Consider the following 19,777-nt stretch of genomic DNA (forward strand, 5'->3'; position numbering starts at 1 on the left):
GCGTAGAGGTTATCCAACGACCGCGGGGACTTTTACCTAGACTTACAGTTCTGGATGGGGAAAATTTCCTATTTGGGCAAAGGAGCCACTTCATGGTGACGAGATGTGCGGGGATGAAGACACGGGGAAGACGAGACGAGACGATGAAATCTAGATTCAAGGCGTTACCTGGTTCAGTATATTTCCCCATTTGTCTTCCCCGCACTCATGTTCTTGATTGGGATGGGGTTGAGGACGGGGGTGGCTGAATGAGGCCAGAAGAGCTCTCATGCTTCTAGAGCAATTGCCTCGAAGTTGCCTTTCTCAGAGTATTTCTTTCTTGTATCAGTTATGGCAAGTCAACTTTGACGATGCAAGAATGGCCCTGGGGTGATGAACACAGACACATGGAATAGACTATTTCAATACAATATAACTCGTCTCTTCTGGGCTCATCAATCTCTATCAAAGACTCTACATCACAATCTCTCATCATGTACGCACAAGTTGTATCTGTCTTTACAGCAGTATGTCTCCTCACGTATTTCGCCCTCTACCCCATCTACACATATCTTCGCGATGCCAAAGGTCTCCGGCGGTACCCCAACTTCCACCCCCTGGCGGGAATAACCAATATCCCTTTTGTCCGCGAAGCAGCCAAGGGTTTCCGCTCCCGTACTCTGTATGAGATGCACAAGACCCATCCCGTGATCCGCACTGGCCCAAATTCTCTATCCTATGGCTCCATCCAAGCCATCAAGGATATCTATGGACATGGCACAAAATGCACCAAGGGAGAGTTCTACGAGACTCTTGCTGGCAGCCACTATCACTTAGCCGATGTCATCGACAAGGCCGATCATGCTAGAAAGCGCCGTGCCCTTTCTGCTGCATATGCCTTGAAGAATCTTGAAAACTGGGAGTTTAAAGTGGCCGATAAGGCAGAGCGTTTCATCCGCGCTGCCGATGCTGCTTGTACTCTGCCACTCAAAGAAGGCTTCACACGGCCCGACCCTAGAGATCTCAACTTCGATTACCGTGCATTTACCAACTTCTTCACCCTCGACGCCATAGCAGATATTGGCCTTAGCGAGCGTCTCGGTTTTCTTGACCAAGGCCATGATCGCGTGAAAGCCGAGCGTATGGATGGAACTATCCACGAAGTCAACTTCCGAGAGTGTCTTCACTCAACAGCCCGTGCTCAGTCTATTCTCGCCTGGACTGAGAAGTGGTACAACTTCAATGTTGAAGTGTCCAAGTGGTTCTCAAAAGATTTCCGCCAGTGGTGGCACCTCAACGAAGGCTGGAACGATATTGTGTATCATCGCGCAACACAGCGTCTTGAGCGATATAAGAATGGCGAGAGACTGCCTGATTTCTTCCAAGCTCTCATGGACCACAGCGAGGCCAATCCTCCTGGTCTTGAGTGGGGAGAGATTGTCGCTGAAGTTTCCATCATGATGAATGCTGGCTCTGATACCACTGCTATCGCGATGAACAACGTCATGTATTGGCTTCTGAAGAACCCGTCTTGCATGGCGAAGCTTCGAGAAGAAGTTGACTCTGTTCTTGATCCTGAAGAGATCGTTGCTCCCTACGATAAAGTCAAGCATCTTCCCTACCTTCGAGCCTGCTTAGACGAATCTCTTCGCATCACACCGCCAACGACTTTTGGTCTTCCTCGCCGTACACCCCCTGAAGGCTGGAATATTCTCGGTGATTATATCCCTGGAGATACTACGGTGTCTATCTCGGCGTATGTCACACACAGAGACCCTCAAGTCTTTCCCGATCCTGAGTCATACGCTCCGGAGAGATGGCTCGGAGAGAAGGGCAAGGACTTGCAGCCATATTTTATCGCCTTCAGTGCCGGAGCCCGCGGCTGCATCGGCCGAAATATCAGTTATCTTGAGCAAACTGTACTATTGGCTAGTGTTGTGCATAGGTATGAGTGGGCATTGCCTTATCCAGAGTGGGAACCAGAACGCAGAGAGGCGATGAATCTTGCTCCTGGCCCTATGCCCCTCAAGGTTTGGCGTCGAGACTTGGGTGTGGAAGAAGTTGACGAAAAGGGCAATTAGAATAAACGTAATAATGACTTTGGACTTGGTTCGTAGATCAAACCAGTCAAATTCGAGATCATTTGACCAACGCAAGAGGAAAGGTCTCCATGTCGGGGTGAAGTCCGCACAAGTGTTACAGTGAGGTCCCGATCTCCAAAATCAGCAGATACAGGCACTGTTTAGCCCAGATTAACCCCGTGCCAACATAAAGAGATAAGTTTCTTAGAGGATATTGTCCTAAGATTGTCTAAACCATGTAAAACCTATCCTGATTTACAAAATTTAGGCACCCTTAGGATAATATTCCCTTAGAATATCCTAAAACCCGGCCACCTTGATCAGTCCCTTGTAAAACTTGGGCCATTTAGTATACATGGCGCTACATTTGCTCTATAGAATTCCTAAGATGGCGAGAATTCCGTTACCCCCACAACATCAACCGGATACCATACAGACAACATAACGCAACCCCATTACTGATAGGAAGCTAAACCGAAGGCAATGGCTTGAGGCAAAAGGTAAACGTCAATCTGTAGTCTGTCATGCTTTTATACGGTCATTGTTGTAATCACGATGTTTGGAGAGTTCAAGAAGTAATCAGTCATGAATATCCATTACACCAACTGCAAGTTGCTATTTAACATCCCTGAGATAGGCATTCCAGAATTCACGTTCTCAGGAGATTCGGTCCAACCCCAAGCTTCCTTTAAATACTCTTGTCTGCAATGGCTGTTAGACTAGTAACTGAGAGAATCTGGTTTCGGCTTACACTGATCGATTCGGCCACCCAAATTGTACATCTGCTTTTTGTAGCATGCCATATAGGGCTTCCTGTTCAAACAAGTTATTGAATCGGTCACCCGCCATCGTTATAGCCAAGCAAGCATATCTATAGAAAAAAAATTAGCGAGATACTGTTACAAGGAGAAACGTTGGTTGGTCATACGCATAGCCCGTTGGATTGCGTTGGTTAGACTATTTTCCCACATTAGTAGAAATCCTCGACATCAGTAACAAATTCTCACCTCAGCAACACCACACACCATCTTGACCGTCCTTCTAATCTCCTCATTTATTGACTTGGCCGCTTTGGCCTGCCCGGGACCTAATTTTGGTGTCCTAGGGTTGTGAGCTGCTAACAAAACCTGAATCAGCAGGTAATGGAGCACTCCTGTAACCACGGCGTCGTTGAGATACAGCGCTTGTGGGAAGATACCAGGTGAATCAGTGTTGATGTACATCGGATGAAAGTGCCATGGCCTATCCGCCCACCATCGCTCTTGAGCCTCTTGCAACCTCTCCCATGCTGAGAAGCTCTGATCTTCCGACCCATAACAATAACGTAGACAAGCAGCACATTGCAAGATAGTTAAATTTGCAAAGGTGCAACAGGTGTCATCGTTTTGAACAAGCCTAGAGATGTCTTCCAAGGCGAAATTTGGGTGGACGGGCCGGGCCTGCATAAAAGCCATGTGTATCTCTTGGTATCGTTGTTAGCATACATTACGACCAAAGCAGAGGTGCCTCCTTACCTTGCCGTAGTGCAACCCAGAATGCCGCACGTCGTAGTCCAGTAAAGTCTAAAACTTTTTCTTGAGCTGCAACAAAGACTCGAGTACCAACAAGATGTGATTCGCTGGCCGTGTCTGCAGATGTGAGGGGCACGTCGAGTTCCTCCATGTAGCGAAGAATGACAATGGCAGTGAGGAGATTTTCGTCCATGACAGCTGCAGAACTGCTCAGGGCAGGGATGAGAGCATCGAGGCAGTTCTGGTGATAACGGTCGCCGACTAAGCCATCAAAGCCATCAATTCTGCTTAATCGTTTGGCAGAAGCCGCAAGCACTGCGTTCATAAGTGGAGGACATATGACTGCTCGACGCGGGACAATCGTAGCGAAATGTCGCTCGCTGTCACACAAATCGAAGAGCGGTGCCAAAACGTGGATGAAGTTGTAAAATAACATCGCCTCCTGTGGATCTTCCAGTGGCCATCTCGGCGTATCCAAGTAAATACCTGAGATGGCTTCGGCAACATTGTCCACTGGAATTGGAAGGTCTGTTCCACGAGAGCTCGCGAGCGCCGCGGCAACTTGAGGACTTCCAACACCCAAAACAATATCACTACTAAGGATAGGAGATTCGATAGTGTGAGGTCCCGAAAACGATGCGAAAGGTCCTATGGTATCAGACTTCTGGCTGGGTGAGATAGCACCGCTAGGGTCCGAGCGAGAGGTGTTCTTCCAATTTCCACTTGAAGATGGACTTAATGCTCGTTTCTTTGAAGGGCGCTCCTGGTCTATATTGGAAGAAGAGATCCCAAAGACTGAAGTTGAGTTGGATCTGTCCTGATCGGAATAAGACGTTGAATCATTTGATCGAATTGTTTGTAGAGAAGCAAGGGCCGGTGAAGATTGATTGCTGGCATTGTCGATATCACGTCCAATGTCGAAGTTTTCCAATGTGTCCAGGTTGTTCGAATCATGGATGTTAATGATGTCTGGAGTCTCATCAACAAAACTTAGAGCTCTGGTTGTCTTGACCCATGGTTGATCTTGAGAGAAATTGTAGTCTCTATTCTTGGCTTCAACAGCCTTACCAGATCGTATACTTCGCGTGGTAAGCAACAGAAGTCGATGACAGAAAGGGCAACATACCTTGGATTCAGACCATGACGAAATCTCACACTGAAACCTCGAACGCACTCAATATCGCTCTTTCGACAATTGGCACAAGAAGGTTTATCGTTGTCACCTTTTTTTTCGGATTAGTTTCCATTGTTGGAAAGGTGATGTGCAATACAAGCCACCACCGTTGGTAAATTTAATGTAACCCTTACACTTGAGATGTCTATCAGAAGTTGATAGTCAGAACATATTGCTCCAGAGGACACAACGGAGCAATCAAAACGGGTAATATTTCCTATGTCAACGAGATAGAGACTCACCTTTGCTTACAGACCTTGGAAACGGTATCTATCAGTTTACAGCCTTTAGGGGCTATCGTAGCGGGGCGACTTACCATACAGGGGTTGAGAGGCCTTGTCTTAGTTGTCGTTGATAGAGACTCTTGCATGATTCATAAGGCAACTGTTACCAGGGGACAGCGGGTATCATTAACGAAAAGACGGCCCGTTCCAACCAAACTTTTGATGATGATGAGGAGAATTGAGGGATGGAGCAAAGAAGGAATATGACCCAGAGTTGATGAAAAGGGCAGTTGCCTTTCTTGATCAAAAAGAGCAAGTTAGCCCGCCATGAGTCGGCACTAATCGACGGGCAAATCAACGTCCAGCTGAATCAAATTAGCCCCGAACTTTAACATGAGACCCACTGAAGCTCACTGGAGAACAGGCCGCTCTCGCCACTATAGCTTCCCCATGGGGATGGTGATGGCTTCAGTCGGTAATCTGTCTGGGGACTGACGCACATCCGGAGTAAACGAGCCTAGCATGGTCCAGAATCCCAGCTCATCCAATCAATTGAGTCCTCGGCCTTGGAGATTCTGGTCTAAATGCCGCTCGTTAGTGTAATCCGGGGGCAAGGCGTCAGGGCGTTGAGACTCTGACCATGCTAGTCATTCCACGTTTTTCTGAAAGGGAAATATTCATCCCCTCATTAACATCAGCTACAGATAATCAAGTTCTGGAGTAGCAAGGAGTATCAAACCCGAATACTGGTTTGGTGGTGTGCTTCACCTGGGATGTTTAATATATAAGACCTTCGAACATCAGCTGAATCGCTTCTTTCCAGATCAGCATCGAACCCCATCTTCTCATTCTTCAAACCTCTCTGGACATCTCTAAAGAGATCCATTAACTCTTTGAACCCGCTTTCGTTTCTTCGGTACTCTCTTCATAGAGATTTTGAAGTTTCTTCAAAACTCCTGAACCTCTTCTGACAGACTGTGTTGAACCCCAATATCAGCTTCACACCACCACAACCCCAACCGGCATCATGTCCAAGGCCGATACCAAGGAACATCTCGAGCATCTCGAGGATACGGGTTCCCCAAATTCCATTCACGAAATCAACATCGATGATCTCGACTCCATCGAGCAGACCAAGACCGGCAAGTTTTCCTGGCTTGTCAGTATCACTGCTGCCATCGGTGGCATGCTGTTTGGTTATGATACTGGAATCATATCCGCTGTGCTTGTATGTCCTTTCTATCTTTCTCCTTTGATTTGCTGCCTCGGGTACTGACGTGGGATATAGGTCTACATCCACCAAGACCTCGGCAAGACTCTTACGTCTCAGGAGAAAGAACTCATCACCTCGATCACCTCCGGTGGTGCCTTTCTGGGTGCCATCTTTGCAGGATGTTCTGCTGATCGTTACGGACGAAAGGTTGCTATCTATGTGGGCTGTGTCCTCTTCACTGTCGGTGCCGTCATCCAAGCCGCTTCTTTCTCAGTCGCGCAGATGACTGTTGGCCGCCTCATCGTTGGTCTGGGGGTGGGGAGTGCTGCAATGGTCGTACCTTTATATATTGCTGAAGTGAGCCCTGGCAAGTATCGAGGTCGTATGATCGGTCTTGATAATATGTCTATCACTGGTGGTCAGCTTGTCTCCTACGGCATTGGAGCCGCGTTCGCACACGTTTCATCTGGCTGGCGATACATGGTAGGCGGTGGTGCCATCCCTGCTATCGTACTTGCCGCTCTTCTCCCTTTCTGTCCCGAATCTCCTCGTCAGCTCATCTACCACGGAAAGGCTGAAGAGGCGGCCGCAGTCATCAGGCGTATCTTTCCCAATGGTACCGAAGCACAGGTCCAGGACAAGATTCGCCATATCACACACCACGTCAACGAGGCCAAGTCTCTTAATGCTGGCAAGTCTCAGTGGTGGGTGTTCAAGCAGCTCTATGTCAACCCCGCAAACTTCCGGACTCTCGTCTCTGCCTGCGGACTCATGGCTATTTCTCAACTCAGCGGCTTCAACTCTCTCATGTACTATTCTCCTCTACTGTTCTCCCTCGTTGGGTTTTCTAACCCCGTAGCTGTGGGAACAGTAATTGCTGGCACCAACTTCATTTTCACCTGGGTCAACCTCATGCTTGTTGACCGTGCTGGCCGCCGAAGGATTTTAATCTGCACAGTTCCTTTCATGGGTATCGCTCTCATAGTTGCTGCTGTGTGTTTTAAGTATATCCCTATCAACCATGATCTCTCTCTGGCATCAGACGCCAAGATTGGTTGGCCTGCTATTGTGGTCCTCGTCAGCATGGTGATCTTTGTAGGTTTCTACTCTTCTGGTATCGGCAACACGGCTTGGCTTTCAAGCGAGTTCTTCCCCATGGAAGTTCGAGCTATGGGAACTATGATGCTCACCATGACCTGCTGGGGATCCAATATCATTGTGTCTTCAACATTTCTTACTCAAATGGAGAATACTACCCCCTCTGGTGCTTTCGGATTCTACGCTGCCATCTGCATTCTCGGCTGGGTTTGCATCTACTTCTGTTACCCTGAAGTCAAGGGCATGACTCTTGAGGATATTCGAGAGATTTTCGAGCACGGCTTCGGTGTTCAGCGAGCACGAGAAATCCAGAAAGAGATGAAGCTTCTCAGGAAATCTGCTGCCTCTGCTGAGGTCGCCAAGGCTTAGTAAGCGGCTGGAAGTATGTGAAAGATGTTTGTATTGGCACCATTTTGGGGCTTGAGGGTTACAATTACACAGAAGTTCTTCAGAGGCGGTCTGCTGGGTTCATATACGATTCGACGTTAGTAGATAGGACACCTAAAGAAGGCAATCATATATATGTCAGTACCAAGGGTCTCCAAATCTCTCCTTCTTATAAATTTGCCAATAAGCGCTAAATACTTTGAAGAACTAACCAGGGGAGCCTATTGGTATTCTGAAGAACTTCGCAAGTCGCCGAACGGATCTTCTACAGAATCCAGGCTGTATTTAGGGAAGTTATGATGAGATCTCACAAGTTAGCCCAAGGTAGACTAAAATTATCCTATGATGCTCTAAAACACACGGAACCCAAGGACTGGTGCTCGCGATGCACACACTGTATGTGAAGGTATGCTAGCAAGACTGCATTTTGGGAAAATACCTTCACGTTATCTACCTCGTATGAATTTTTGCTTAAGAAATGGACAGAGGTTCCAAGGATGATGAGCGGTGTCAGGTATACTGCGACTCTGACTGTTGAATGGATCATCAACGAGTTGCAAGAAGCACGTTGAGAAGACGTGGGGAGAGACTGAGAGAATAATTTGCAGAGAAGTATAAGCAGGTCCATTTATACCATATGATTTATAATAACCTGATGGGAAGATTCTACTGAAAAAAATCATCGTGAGATTTCTGATGTGGTGTTGTGTTCAACCGAATAATTTCAGCGAGTAAACATAGCGAAATATTTTACCAACCAATCCAAACCAACGGAATAGGAAATTCCCCAGTCGGAAACCACGGCGAGATTTTCCATGACGAGAATATCTAAGAGATGTTGCCTCCTTCGGCCAATCTTTCCAATCACGTCTTCTTCTTTTGAGTCAGCGAGGGGTTCGGAGAGTTAAGCCTCACTCGCAATGCGGAGGCGATCCATGCTGTTGCGGGGTCTTCAGGGGTCTGGGTTCCGAACTGCAGGTCTACTTACAGTAGGAGGCCCCGATGGAAACTTCGTAGCTAATTGCTCCATTTGGCAATCTGACTTATATTCTCCACTTGTAACTCATCTTCAACCTGCATCGTCTGTCTAAGATGAGAAAAGTTGACAATCTAGCCAATGGCTATGATACTATTCTGACTGAAAAGCGGAAGAATGTAGATCTTGTGACTTCTATTCTAAGCCACTGGCAGAAACCATGTACTCGTGCAACGTGGGTTTGTCCAATTGAGTTGAATTTGGTGTTAGGGTTGAGAAAGGTTCGAGAAAACAACGAGCAATGCCGCCAGAGCTCCGACTATCGGTGTAAATATTCTAGGCCTAGATTACCGAGAGAGATCAAGGTATAAGGGAGGAGAGCTCGCTCATGCTCATCATCTCTCAGCTATTAACTCTTCAGTCTCATTGTTGCTACGAGAACCCAACAGACACACAGCTTTAACCTAATCTTCTCTCTGTAACGTCTTTCTTCTCTCAACACAATGGCCTCCCCTAAGCTCCAAGTCGCCGTTGCTGGCCTCGGCCGCATGGGTGCTCGTCATGCTCTCAACTTTCACAACAGAACACCCCGCGCTGAGCTTGTTGCAGCCTTTACTCCTGTCCAGAAGGAGGCAGACTGGGCCAAGGTTCACCTCGAGGGTGTTACAATCTACAACGACTACCAAGAGATGCTGAAGCATCCTGGCCTCCAGGCTGTAGTAGTCGCTACTGTTACTACCGCTCATGCTGAAGAGGCCATTCAAGCCATTGAGGCTGATAAGCATGTTCTTTGCGAGAAGCCTCTAAGTACCAGCGTTGAGATCGTTAGTTTCCCCTTCGCCCAAATTAAGCTTATTATGAACTCTAACTAACCCTTGTTCTTCAACAGTCCCAATCTGTTGTGGATGCTGCTGCCAAGAAGCCGCACCTCAAGGTCATGTGTGGTTTCTCCCGTCGATTCGATGCCTCATACCGCGATGCCTTTGATCGCATGGACAGCGGTGCCATCGGTCGTCCCTCCGTTTTCCGATCTCAAACCTGCGATAAACTTGACCCGTCCGGTTTCTTCGTTGCCTATGCCGAGTTCAGTGGTGGTATCTTTGTCGACTGTAACATCCACGATATCGACCTTGCCTTGTGGTACTTTGGCCAAGACTCTATCGTCAAGTCTGTTGTTGCTACTGGCATCACTGCTGTTCAGCCTGAGCTGCGAAAGCACAAGGATGTAGACAATGGTGTTGGCATCGTCGAGTTCTGGGGCGGCAAGGTCGCATACTTCTACTCTTCGCGCATGATGGCTGCTGGTCAACACGATATGACAGAGGTCATCGGTACTGAAGGCAAACTCGCCATCAATGCCAACCCAGTGGGCAATCTTGTTGAGATGCACGAGGCGACCGGTGTGCGCCGACAGATTCCTGGAGACTACTATGGCCGCTTTGAGCATGCCTTTGTGACAGAAGCGAACGAATTTTCAGCTGCCGTGCTTGATAACAACAAGTTACCATTCAAGCTTACTGGTGCTGTCCAGGCTGTCAAGATTGGTTGCGCACTCCAAGAGTCGCTGAACTCGGGCAAGAAGATTAACTTTGATGAGACTGGTCGTCGCATCGAGGAATCTAAGCTGTAAAAAGAATCATGATTGTTGAGCGCGTTCATATTTAGATGAGTTTATAGAGTAATTGGGCTTTGTTTGTGCGAAATGAATATTCTGATCGTACATCTGAACCGCTAATGGAGATGAGTTGTACTTGATGTCAAAACCGACTTTGAAAAGCATTATCAGATAACACAGTGGAATACAAGCCCCGAAAACCACATTAGTTCCCGGTTTCCTGTCCGCCCGACGGTACCAAACAGCACTTCGGTATTATATATACCGAGTTACCCAAGGGCATCCACTAGCCGTACTTAGCACATGAGCTGGAAGATCTTCTGTTCCTTGATTCTAGAAAGATGCACTCTTTGGGAGTAAAGTTACGCTATATGGATCATCGGCACTATAGTTCACCTGGTATTTATCGTTCTACAACTATATAACCATTGTCATCCACTGACAAGTTATTCATCGACAACGATTTTCACTATAATATCTTTCACCCAAACGTAGCGAGTTCACAGATGGCTTCGAAGTGTATTAGTTGATGATTAAAAAGCCAAAGTTTTATGTAATCGTCTAATTAAGGCTGAGATAAAGGAAAGCGAATCCCTTTGGTTCACAGAGAGGAACATAGGTTCAGGTCTCAACTTGCAACTTCAACCACACCAGATTATGTACATAGGGTCATATAAAAAATGTAAGAATGAGGTCCAAAGTCTAATGTAGTGTGCACATAATAATACATCAGAGACTATATCCCTATCGTTTTCTCTCAGGCCAAGCATCCACAAGACCTTCATAAATCGTCACATTGCTAAAAGACACCTCACCGCTTCCCTTATGGAAGAAGCGAATATCGGTCGAATCGGCATACCAAGAACTAGAGTTTTGTTAGCAAATATCACAATATCAGGGGATGTTCCAACTTACCGAGCCCAGGTAGCTACTCCAAATCGATCGTTGGCATGAACCTCGACGATGGCATTATCCACGACGATAGTAAGGTCAAGAGTCTCAATCTTCTCCTCGTCATCAACCAGAACGTCAAAAAGACGGAGTCGACCGGCTTCGGGACGAGCGTCAATGTCGCTAGTTGTAAGGGCTGCAGCACTAGTGTTGCTGCGATCGATGATGATGGATTCGTTGGAGAACTGGTAGTAAATAGTGGTGGACTCCTTGTCAGAAGCCAAAATCTGGAAACCAGCCTTGAGGTCCGAGTCGCGAGCAGATTTGGGGAATGAGATAGAGCTCTTGAGGACGTAAAACTTGGACTCCGGGTTACGGTCGAATGTAGTTGATCCAGCCTTGCTAATGTTTCGCCCCGATTCAACAAAAGACATCTTCTTGGTGAATGCAGCCATAGGCTCCCGAGCAATAACCTGCTTTAGAGTAGCAAGTTCCAAAACACCTGACTCGTTTCTCTCAACACGCCAGGATCCTTCTTCACGTGAAAGCTCATTATCGACGACATTGCTGATCTTGCCGACGGTGAGCTCTCTGGGGAGGAGAAGAGACCCAGTCCAATTCTGCTGGGGAGTAGGGAAATACTTGAGATCGCCGTAGTAATCTCCAGTAAGCCAGAGGTAGCTGATGAATCGATCTGGCGCACCGCTCTTGGACGATGCCTTTGAGTCCGAAGGGAGGTATTTGCCAGCTGCTGCGTAGGCGGATCGTCCCCAGTCAAGCTTGCCAACCATCGAAGGAGTAAACTTTGGCTTTCCGTTGTCGAGGGATATGTTTCCTGCAGCCCACAACATGTCGCGGAAAGACGAAACCTGAGGAACGATGGGCTTCTCCTGCCACTCTGCTCCAAAGGTGATGAATGTCTCACCCTCAGAGTTATACCCCTTTTCATCGATGCTGAAGACATTGGCCACTTCAAAGTTGAAACCGTAACGCCCTGCCCAGAGACCATCACCCCATGTGGTGTTGGCCTTCTCATGCCACCACTCGCCGAGATACTCCCAATACTGAAACTCCGGGTCGTGCTGACGATAGAGGAACATACTAGGACCCTTTTGATGGACACCACCAGAAATGACGCTGTACCATGTTCCTGACTCACTTTCCAGAAGGCTGTCGAGATCTTCGTTCTGGAAAACGAAGGGATCACGGAAGGCCGTCACGTTGAGAGCAAAAGGAGGTGCTGGGATCGCAGGGCCCTGTCGTAGCTTTGTGAAGTTACGGCCTCCGTCCTTTGACACAGCGAGGGACTGCGTCTCACTTCCGCGAGTGTAGTTGATGGTCCAATGGATGGGGAGGTAAGATACAGAGGTGTAGAAGAGTGTAGGCGTGCCATTGATGCCCTTGGGTATAACGGATCCGTCAAAGACTGCCACAGGATCATTTAGACCTCCAGCCCGAATGAAAGGAGCGCCTCCAGGGTTGAGATCTCGATATGTCACGAGATCATCCGTCGTAGCACCCGCAGCACCCTCATGGAGATATCCAACATGGAAAAGTCCAGTTTTGGGATCAGTGTAGTGCATGCAAGGATCTCCAATCTGTCCAGTAGGAGGAAGCACGTGAGCTCGAGGACGCCATGTGTTGTAGATCGTCAGATTGGCCAGAGTGCTGAGATTTGGGGGAGCGCGGTTATAGTCAAGTTTTGGAGTCGATGGCTTGGCCCAGGCAAGAGAGCCAGCCGTCAAGAATAGTGAGAACTTCATGATTTACTCTGCAACGGTTACATGCAGACGAAAATCAAAACCGTGGAGCCACTGAAACTATATATGCCCATCACAACGTCCCATGCTAACCTCTGTCGCCCCGACAAATAGTGAGGGGAAGGGTAACATCGTCATGAGAAGCCCAAGAAGCTTCACTTGAACTAAACTCGGCGATACCACGGCGTCAAAGAGCACCTGAGAATTGGACTTTCAGGCCTTGAAAAAATAGGGTGAACCTGGAAATCCGGAGATTTGTGGAGTTTGTGTGGGGAGATCGACAGCCTTTCTTCCTAGAGAACCGTGGTATTGAGTTTCTAGTGACGTAGGCTCAATAGAAGAGACGCTTAGCAGATGGCACTAATGAATTATGCTTTCTTCGCGAAGAGTTTTAGAATCGAGACTTTGATTGTTTGGTAGAGTTTATGATGATCAAGAGATGCCAATAGGCTGAATATCTCCAGAGACCTACTGCAAAGTCCATCATGACCATCACATAAGGTGGTTTGGGGAATCAAAACAATCGAATGACATATGGGGTCGAGAGTTTATATGCGGAGCCACTGTCGGACCGAGGGATAATACCACTTCCCCATATCTCCAAGCATGGACCGTTACAATGGAGCAAGCATGGGAATTAGACTCAAAAGCCGCCTTGTTTTTAGCCAAGTAAATGGCTCGTCTGGAGACTTTTACGTACAGAAGCTGATCCCTTCATTTTGATAGCCGGCGGTTTGCCATGAAAACAAGCTCGTAAGGTCAATGGACGGAGGGATGTCCTCCATATCCTCTGGGTAAATACCATAAGCTGCTTTTGTTGCAGTCATGATCTTATCATACTATATATGTACGAGTTACTTTGCCGAGACTCCTAATACTCCAAGAAACCGCCGTGAAATCACTTAGGTACTTTGTTGTCAGAAAGAGTTCATAGCCTAAGCATTAACCATAACCACACTTGTAGATGGGCCACGAAACCGCCGGTTTACGTCCAGCACGTGCACTGAATAGATCAAATGACCATCTCCCGAAGCTCAACTATGGATTAAATTCGAGGGAGAAGATGGTTATGTTTATCAGTGTCATCAAAGACTGAAGTACTATCTTCGTCTTAGCAAGCTTTGTTTCGAATTCGAGACCCCCAAGGCTCAAGTCACTATTTCTAGACTGGTAGATAGGTAGGGAAGCAGAAAAGAATTACTACTTGAACAAGATTTATGCGAGACACAGCTCAATGAATGAATGGCCTATGAGCTTTCAAATTCGTTGCTGCTCCATGATCTCGGAACGTTAAACAGTTGCATGAACTCTCGCTCGGGAATTCGGCGTTGTCTCAACAATAACATTCTCTCGCTCCTTCACTTTGTACGCCCGGTACACCAACACCACGGACAATATGTATCATGAGTTTGCGTAATAAGATCATCGGGGTGGTGTTGGATGAGATACATGTAGACTGTCCTACCGATAAGTGAAGTCGAAGCACTAGCTCGGGCATCAGGCAACCTCTTGTGGCTGCAATCGAGCTTTTCGACGATGGAAACTTATTCAAAAGCAAACGCAATTGCTTTATGTATCAATCGACGTTTCGCAGCGTTGACAGTAGGTGATGGCTATTCGGCGAAGTCAATGATCAGTCTCCAAGCTCGGCCAAATACCTCGCTCTGTGTATATGTACACTGCACTCAACCTCGCAACTTTGGACCTTGCTTCTCCTAGATATTTGGAAGGCTGCTTATCAATATCAAGGATAGCTACATCCTGAAAACAGTGCCAAGGCTGAGAAGAAAAGGGCTATTATCAGGTTGTAAGACAAAGTCGCGCAGCAGCATAGTGGTCTAAAACGGCGAGGTGCAGTGCTGTACGGCATGCAAGGAGGCAAGAAGGGAAGAGGATGGCTTAATGGGAGGTCACGTTGTAGCATTTTACATGCCATCTACGTCACGTTTTTGACCGGTGAGTGAAGAGCAAGCTCATTGTGGAGTCTGTCGTTGAAATTCCACGAGTGGTTGATTGGTGAGGCCAGCATGATAGGCGCGGCGAGCACCTACCTGATAGCCGGATCAGGAGGAGCTCGTCACACAAGCTGATGCAAGGTTTGTCTGTCTGTCAAGGATAAGGTACGTAGTCTCATCACGATTCCCCTGCTCTGCATGACTGATCCATAAGGCTTTGAGAGATCGCAAACACGGATTAAAGACACTGCATTGCGGCAAAGTCTTTGACCGGTCTGCCACGCTGAGTCTACATATACTCAATTTAGTAACAGACGAGACACCGGTCAGCGCCCAAGCTGACGACAGTTCCTGCTACGGTGATCTGAAGCGTGGGATGAGGGTATGTTGACGTGGGGTTGAACCGCTGCAGCTGGTACACTAAAACCGGCACGGCTCGTTCGTCGCTTTGACTGGAATTGTAAGGCTCCGTGGCTCTTTTGGCTTTGTTGTCGCGTCAATGTGGAAACAAAGCGAGAAAACTATGCCGTCCCAAGGTGTATAGCAAATGCTCAGACAACCGGGTTTGTGCCTTTACTGCATGAGTGAACCGGCCCAGTCCTTTACAGCTCCCATCTGTGTTGCCAGGCCTCGAACATAGCGAGTCAGACACTTGCAGTCAGCATCAGACAAGGCTCAAGCCTGGAGTCGACGATACGATATAAAAGACCCCAACAACGGACTGAAGCGAATGCTAGCATCTGCTAGTCTGAATAGGCTCGGGGAAAAGCTTGAAGTGAAAGGCTAATGGTCCTGTTGTATGCAGGGGTCCGATATGTCATCAGCTTCAAGCCTGGAATAGGCCAGTTTCCCGAGAAAGGTGGACGTAGCGGGTTCGGCAGTCAAACAGCGTCAAAAACGCAGCGGCCACTAATAAGTTCTCCGGCACTTTGAGATTGAAGCGCTTGGGGCTTCTGCAAGTTGCTTCTCGTCAATTTGAATACATTTTGACCAAAATGTATGGTCAAGGACCCCGTGGGAAGACGCGGTTGCTGTGCGCTACCACGGTACTTGTCTCCGCTTTCCAGAGGCGTTAGTTTTGTTCTGTAAATATTGGCCGAATAATTGGCTCAGAAGCTTGTGAATCAAGAGACGTTCGATGACACCCGAACAGTACTGAAGTCGGGAACCCTAGATCAGTGCGAACGAGGTTTGTGGCTAGCTCGGTGATCAGGTAATAGTAGATCGTCCAGTGTCCCGATGTCAGTCGCAAGACGCGGCTAATCCCTTACAATGGCCATAAAAATACAGAGTACATCACCAAACTACTGCATAGTGCCGCACATGTCATGACATGTAGGTACCGGGTTTTGCCCACTTCCCTGTGAACAGTCCGGTGTAGCCAAAGAACTCCAGACCAATGCATAAAGACCCTGGTAGTTGATGACTGCAGCTATGGATGCAGTAGCGGTGCTTGATGAAATGTTGGTTCATGTATCGAGAGACGCCAACTAGCGATCGGGATTTAGAAAGGAGATGATATTGATCTTAGCGAGAGTGAAGGACGTGTTGTTGCTTTGTTTGATGGAGGTCTGAACTCTGAACTCTGATGAAGACACGAGCTAGTGCTGTAGAGCTTGACACTAGGTCACATGTCACCATCTCATCGGGCTTGCTTTAGTGCTTTAGGGGCTTAGTCTAAGGCACGAGCACCCTTGATAGCGGATGGTCGGTGGGGAGAACTCGAGGTCCCCCCACACGCTCTAGATCCGGGCTCCTTGGCTAGGGGAGCATTCAAGGAGGTTCTTGCTGGATAAATGCTGCTGAAAGCCGGGATCATAGCAGGCTAGGTAGGCTATGACGGTGATCTTTGCAACTCCACAGCACATCCATCAACGAAAAAAAGAAACGAAAAGGACGATGTCAAATTTTACGAACTGTCAGAGACAAACGAGATGAGACATCAAGGAGGAGAGCACAAGAGTCCAAGGTCAAAGCCATGGATGCCACGTACGAGTCCTTCTTTGTCCTTTGCCTGTCATATTGAGACGGATCTCGTGGTAGACTTGCCATCGACAAATTATATCCTGGACGATTTCGGCTTTTAGCCAACAAGGCCCATTGGTCGCCTGTCTTCATCCCCTGAGCTGGACTGGGCTGCCCTGCTTCAGCTGGCCTATGCCTCAAGATGCTGGCCGAAGCTTTCGCTTGACGTGGCCATGTTAAATGTTATCTCAACTGGATGGGATGCCATGCCAACAGGGGTTGTTCTCTCATCAACTTTGCCCAAATCTTCTCCTCAAACAGACGCCTAACGGTCACGTATACTCACTTTCCCTCTCCTGTCGCGTGCCTGCAGACGAAAAACTGCACTTGATGCTCGTGTGCGACATCATCTCAAGCATGACACCTCATCCTGCACATCATCACGACCAGAGTGAGAATCCTCTGCACTCACTCGATTGGTAGGTAGTATTCTCTCTTGTCATCTCTTTTCGCGTTCCCAAGGCCAAGTACAGGATATCATCTCCTGCTTCGTGTTTATTCCGTCATGGCTGGTCAGCCTCATAGTGGTTTTTCTTTTCTTGTCTCCTCATCATTTTGTATGTATTACTATCATCCTTGGTGCTGGGCGTCCACCATCCAGTCAGTTTTGCTTCGCTGTACTCTGCTTCCCTTTGCTTTTTTTTTTTTTTTTTTTTTACCTGGTCTAGCGTGCCAGTGTCCTTCAGCCTTTCCAAATCAAGCTCTTAGCTTAATTTACCACAAGGATGCATGCGCGCGTACATATCCGCTGTGATCTTGGTCCCATTTCTTGACTATCCCCTTGCACATTTGCGCCTAGCAGACAGAACGAGCTCCACGGCCACGAGCCTCTTATCGACGCCCTCGAAAATGACTTAGACCACACGCCCCCTTGTTTTCCTTTCTTCTTTGCCTCCATTTCCAGTTGTCCCCGTATCCTTGGGCGCACATTCACAGGTCTTCGCTTGTCGTCTCCAGGTCAGCCTCGTCAGGCCTCAGTTGACCGATTCGTTATGTGTAGAACACCTTCAGCACCTCGCCTTCCTACCCGCTCCCGCACCCGTTGCCGTTACCGTTGCCATCCGTCTTAGACTGACGGGAGCCGGCACGGCCCATTCTGAGGTCAAAACGACTTCGCACACACCCATCGTGAACTTGGACCCAATGTACCAGATCCCACCCTTTCCAATTCCTCCCAGGGGCTAGAAAAAGCAAACCCAACTTGGAGCCCCATCTACCAAGCTCCAGGGCCATAGTCTAGTAGTGCGTATTGATGAATAGTACGCACGCTTGCTGCGTAGTTAGTTGCTTGCCAGCAGAAACTTCAGGTCTTTCTTTTTTGAGGTTTCGCTTGTCAATCCTTCCCACCTCGTCAAAGCACAAGCTCACATAGTGGCTCACATGCTACATACTAATTATTTATAATTTCTCCTCAATCTACTCTCTTGACCCTTCCTTTCTATGTCCTCTCCGTGACTGTATTGAACTAGTTTACTTGCATTACAATGCCATATACTCCAGTCTCCTCATACCTCTGATCCTTGATCATCTGGAACTTAACCTCACACAAGCTTTTCTTGTCTACTTGAAGCCTGCATTGCCGCCTCGGTCACGCTTCCCGTTGAACGGCATCTAATCCTATCCTGCCACATCATCGTCCCGGAATCCTGGGCCCAACCTGTCTGTTCGCCTTCGTCTTACCTTTCGGGCCTCTCAACTACATCACGCGTTGGGCAACTCTACAGGATACCTGTTGCCGCCTTGTTCTTGGAAAACCTCACACCCGGCGTATTCTGACACTGTGGCTACGTGCAGCTTGATTCATCTGAACGTATAAAGCTCATCATCTCCTCCTTTGGTGTTCTCATCAGTCGTCTCAGCTTCGAATCCGTTCTTGAGTAGGCTTCATTCGATCTTTAGTTATTCAGACCTGGTACGCCAACCTTCTTCAACTCCAACTCTCTGGTCTTAGAAAAATCAGTTTTTTTTAGCCAACTATCTTACACCAATCTCCGTCCTGTCATAAACAATCCAAAATCACAATGGAGGTTCAATCTGCCACTCCTACTGGCCCCTGGCAAGATCAGCTCGACAGTATGGAAACCCCACCCCTCCCTTGGCACAAACCTTCAATTCTAACTACTGATCAGATGTTTGCCGAGATGCTCAGTTGCGTCCCCCGGTTTTTCAAATTGTGTCAGATCGTCGAGGTATGCTAGTCATCAAGATGATTTAGATGTTCTCGTCCTGAACTCAAATTCTTATAGGTGGCCGAACTGCTTGGTCTAGCAGAGTGACTGTCCATGGCAAGACTCTCGCAGCTCGTTTCTGGTATGATGGCAAGAATCTCAACAATGCCAGAGAAGATGCTGCCGAGTGTGCCGTCAAGTGGTTGACTGGATCTGAATCTAGTTCTCCCACCCAGCAATGGGGTTGGTAGACTTGCGATGTGGGGGTCACTCCTTTTCATATGCTTCACCCACTCAAGCATCACTAACGTCTACGAAAATGGTGGTCTGGCCATTTGTGAACGAAGGAGTTATCTTTCTTGTGTTATTACGATTTCCTTTTGGTCTTTCCTCTTTCGAATCAAGCACCTGGAGTTTGGTAACAAAACTTACGAAACGGGGAAGGTTATGGTCACCACGCACTCAGCGCCTGGAACAACTGACCCCTTGGTCAAGACCTTGGTTTGTATTTTATGGGTTGGGTTAGAGGGCGAAAGTCGGATGTTTCCATGTATGACTTGAGGAAAACGGTAGGATATGTCGGTTACTACAGTTCTTGTTTGGTGTTTGACGGAGTCGGTTACACGAAGGGTCTCTACCAATGAGCCCTCACGTGGAGGTTTACAAAAGCACGTATGACAGCAGACGGAGACTTTTAGAACTATACAGTTTGATTCGGTC

General features: G+C 47.8%; 8 protein-coding genes across 9 annotated transcripts; 6 read left to right on the top strand and 2 right to left on the bottom strand.

The window, feature by feature from the left end:
- Positions 1–473: 473 nt before the first annotated feature.
- Positions 474–2,060, top strand: FOXG_03207 (cytochrome P450 oxidoreductase; the record flags this gene model as incomplete). Its single annotated transcript, XM_018380812.1, has 1 exon — positions 474–2,060. One exon carries the CDS (start codon positions 474–476, stop codon positions 2,058–2,060), a length of 1,587 nt encoding a protein of 528 aa, XP_018237174.1.
- Positions 2,061–2,627: 567 nt separating this feature from the next.
- Positions 2,628–5,231, bottom strand: FOXG_03208 (uncharacterized protein). 2 transcript variants are annotated; one of them, XM_018380813.1, is made up of 9 exons: positions 5,062–5,231; positions 4,988–5,001; positions 4,880–4,890; positions 4,698–4,794; positions 3,575–4,650; positions 3,068–3,522; positions 2,989–3,017; positions 2,812–2,931; positions 2,628–2,762 (listed from the first exon to the last, which is right to left on the bottom strand). In XM_018380813.1, the coding sequence occupies exons 1-9, from the start codon at positions 5,113–5,115 to the stop codon at positions 2,657–2,659; spliced, it is 1,962 nt and encodes a 653-aa protein (XP_018237175.1). In that variant the 5' UTR covers positions 5,116–5,231; the 3' UTR covers positions 2,628–2,656. The 2 variants fall into 2 exon arrangements, with proteins under 2 accessions (XP_018237175.1, XP_018237176.1); XM_018380814.1 differs by having other exon boundaries at positions 2,639–2,762; positions 2,812–3,017.
- A 382-nt stretch (positions 5,232–5,613) lies between these two features.
- Positions 5,614–8,251, top strand: FOXG_03209 (uncharacterized protein). The gene is made up of 2 exons (XM_018380815.1): positions 5,614–6,197; positions 6,258–8,251. The coding sequence occupies exons 1-2, from the start codon at positions 5,997–5,999 to the stop codon at positions 7,647–7,649; spliced, it is 1,593 nt and encodes a 530-aa protein (XP_018237177.1). The 5' UTR covers positions 5,614–5,996; the 3' UTR covers positions 7,650–8,251.
- Positions 8,252–8,896: 645 nt separating this feature from the next.
- Positions 8,897–10,388, top strand: FOXG_03210 (myo-inositol 2-dehydrogenase). The gene is made up of 2 exons (XM_018380816.1): positions 8,897–9,467; positions 9,533–10,388. Exons 1-2 carry the CDS (start codon positions 9,147–9,149, stop codon positions 10,271–10,273), a joined length of 1,062 nt encoding a protein of 353 aa, XP_018237178.1. The 5' UTR covers positions 8,897–9,146; the 3' UTR covers positions 10,274–10,388.
- A 363-nt stretch (positions 10,389–10,751) lies between these two features.
- On the bottom strand, positions 10,752–13,419 carry FOXG_03211 (beta-fructofuranosidase). Its single transcript, XM_018380817.1, has 2 exons — positions 11,174–13,419; positions 10,752–11,123 (listed from the first exon to the last, which is right to left on the bottom strand). The coding sequence occupies exons 1-2, from the start codon at positions 12,910–12,912 to the stop codon at positions 11,003–11,005; spliced, it is 1,860 nt and encodes a 619-aa protein (XP_018237179.1). The 5' UTR covers positions 12,913–13,419; the 3' UTR covers positions 10,752–11,002.
- A 771-nt stretch (positions 13,420–14,190) lies between these two features.
- On the top strand, positions 14,191–14,663 carry FOXG_03212 (uncharacterized protein; the record flags this gene model as incomplete). Its single annotated transcript, XM_018380818.2, is given in 4 exon segments — positions 14,191–14,283; positions 14,292–14,376; position 14,432; positions 14,540–14,663. Coding segments are annotated over 4 exon segments (303 nt in total), but the record flags the coding sequence as incomplete, so codon positions are not given.
- Positions 14,664–18,910: 4,247 nt separating this feature from the next.
- Positions 18,911–19,308, top strand: FOXG_03213 (uncharacterized protein; the record flags this gene model as incomplete). The annotated part of the gene is made up of 3 exons (XM_018380819.1): positions 18,911–18,962; positions 19,019–19,078; positions 19,136–19,308. 3 exons carry the CDS (start codon positions 18,911–18,913, stop codon positions 19,306–19,308), a joined length of 285 nt encoding a protein of 94 aa, XP_018237181.1.
- A 7-nt stretch (positions 19,309–19,315) lies between these two features.
- Positions 19,316–19,618, top strand: FOXG_18509 (uncharacterized protein; the record flags this gene model as incomplete). Its single annotated transcript, XM_018398614.1, has 1 exon — positions 19,316–19,618. The coding sequence occupies one exon, from the start codon at positions 19,316–19,318 to the stop codon at positions 19,616–19,618; it is 303 nt and encodes a 100-aa protein (XP_018237182.1).
- Between the last annotated feature and the right edge of the window lie 159 nt (positions 19,619–19,777).

This window comes from Fusarium oxysporum, chromosome 8, assembly GCF_000149955.1.
Source record: "Fusarium oxysporum f. sp. lycopersici 4287 chromosome 8, whole genome shotgun sequence".
Classification (NCBI taxonomy): Eukaryota; Fungi; Ascomycota; class Sordariomycetes; order Hypocreales; family Nectriaceae; genus Fusarium; species Fusarium oxysporum.

What these genes read in the sequence shown, in the direction of transcription:
- FOXG_03208 (XM_018380813.1), bottom strand. Translation starts at nt 5,115, where the DNA reads ATGCAAGAGTCTCTATCAACGACAACTAAGACAAGGCCTCTCAACCCC. An exon ending in CGTCATGGTCTGAATCCAAG is followed by an intron (nt 4,651 to 4,697) that starts GTATGTTGCCCT and finishes TACCACGCGAAG; the next exon opens with TATACGATCTGGTAAGGCTG. An exon ending in TGGTGTGTGGTGTTGCTGAG is followed by an intron (nt 3,018 to 3,067) that starts GTGAGAATTTGT and finishes GTGGGAAAATAG; the next exon opens with TCTAACCAACGCAATCCAAC.
- FOXG_03209 (XM_018380815.1), top strand. Translation starts at nt 5,997, where the DNA reads ATGTCCAAGGCCGATACCAAGGAACATCTCGAGCATCTCGAGGATACG. An exon ending in GAATCATATCCGCTGTGCTT is followed by an intron (nt 6,198 to 6,257) that starts GTATGTCCTTTC and finishes CGTGGGATATAG; the next exon opens with GTCTACATCCACCAAGACCT.
- FOXG_03210 (XM_018380816.1), top strand. Translation starts at nt 9,147, where the DNA reads ATGGCCTCCCCTAAGCTCCAAGTCGCCGTTGCTGGCCTCGGCCGCATG. An exon ending in TAAGTACCAGCGTTGAGATC is followed by an intron (nt 9,468 to 9,532) that starts GTTAGTTTCCCC and finishes GTTCTTCAACAG; the next exon opens with TCCCAATCTGTTGTGGATGC.
- FOXG_03211 (XM_018380817.1), bottom strand. Translation starts at nt 12,912, where the DNA reads ATGAAGTTCTCACTATTCTTGACGGCTGGCTCTCTTGCCTGGGCCAAG. An exon ending in GGAGTAGCTACCTGGGCTCG is followed by an intron (nt 11,124 to 11,173) that starts GTAAGTTGGAAC and finishes ACAAAACTCTAG; the next exon opens with TTCTTGGTATGCCGATTCGA.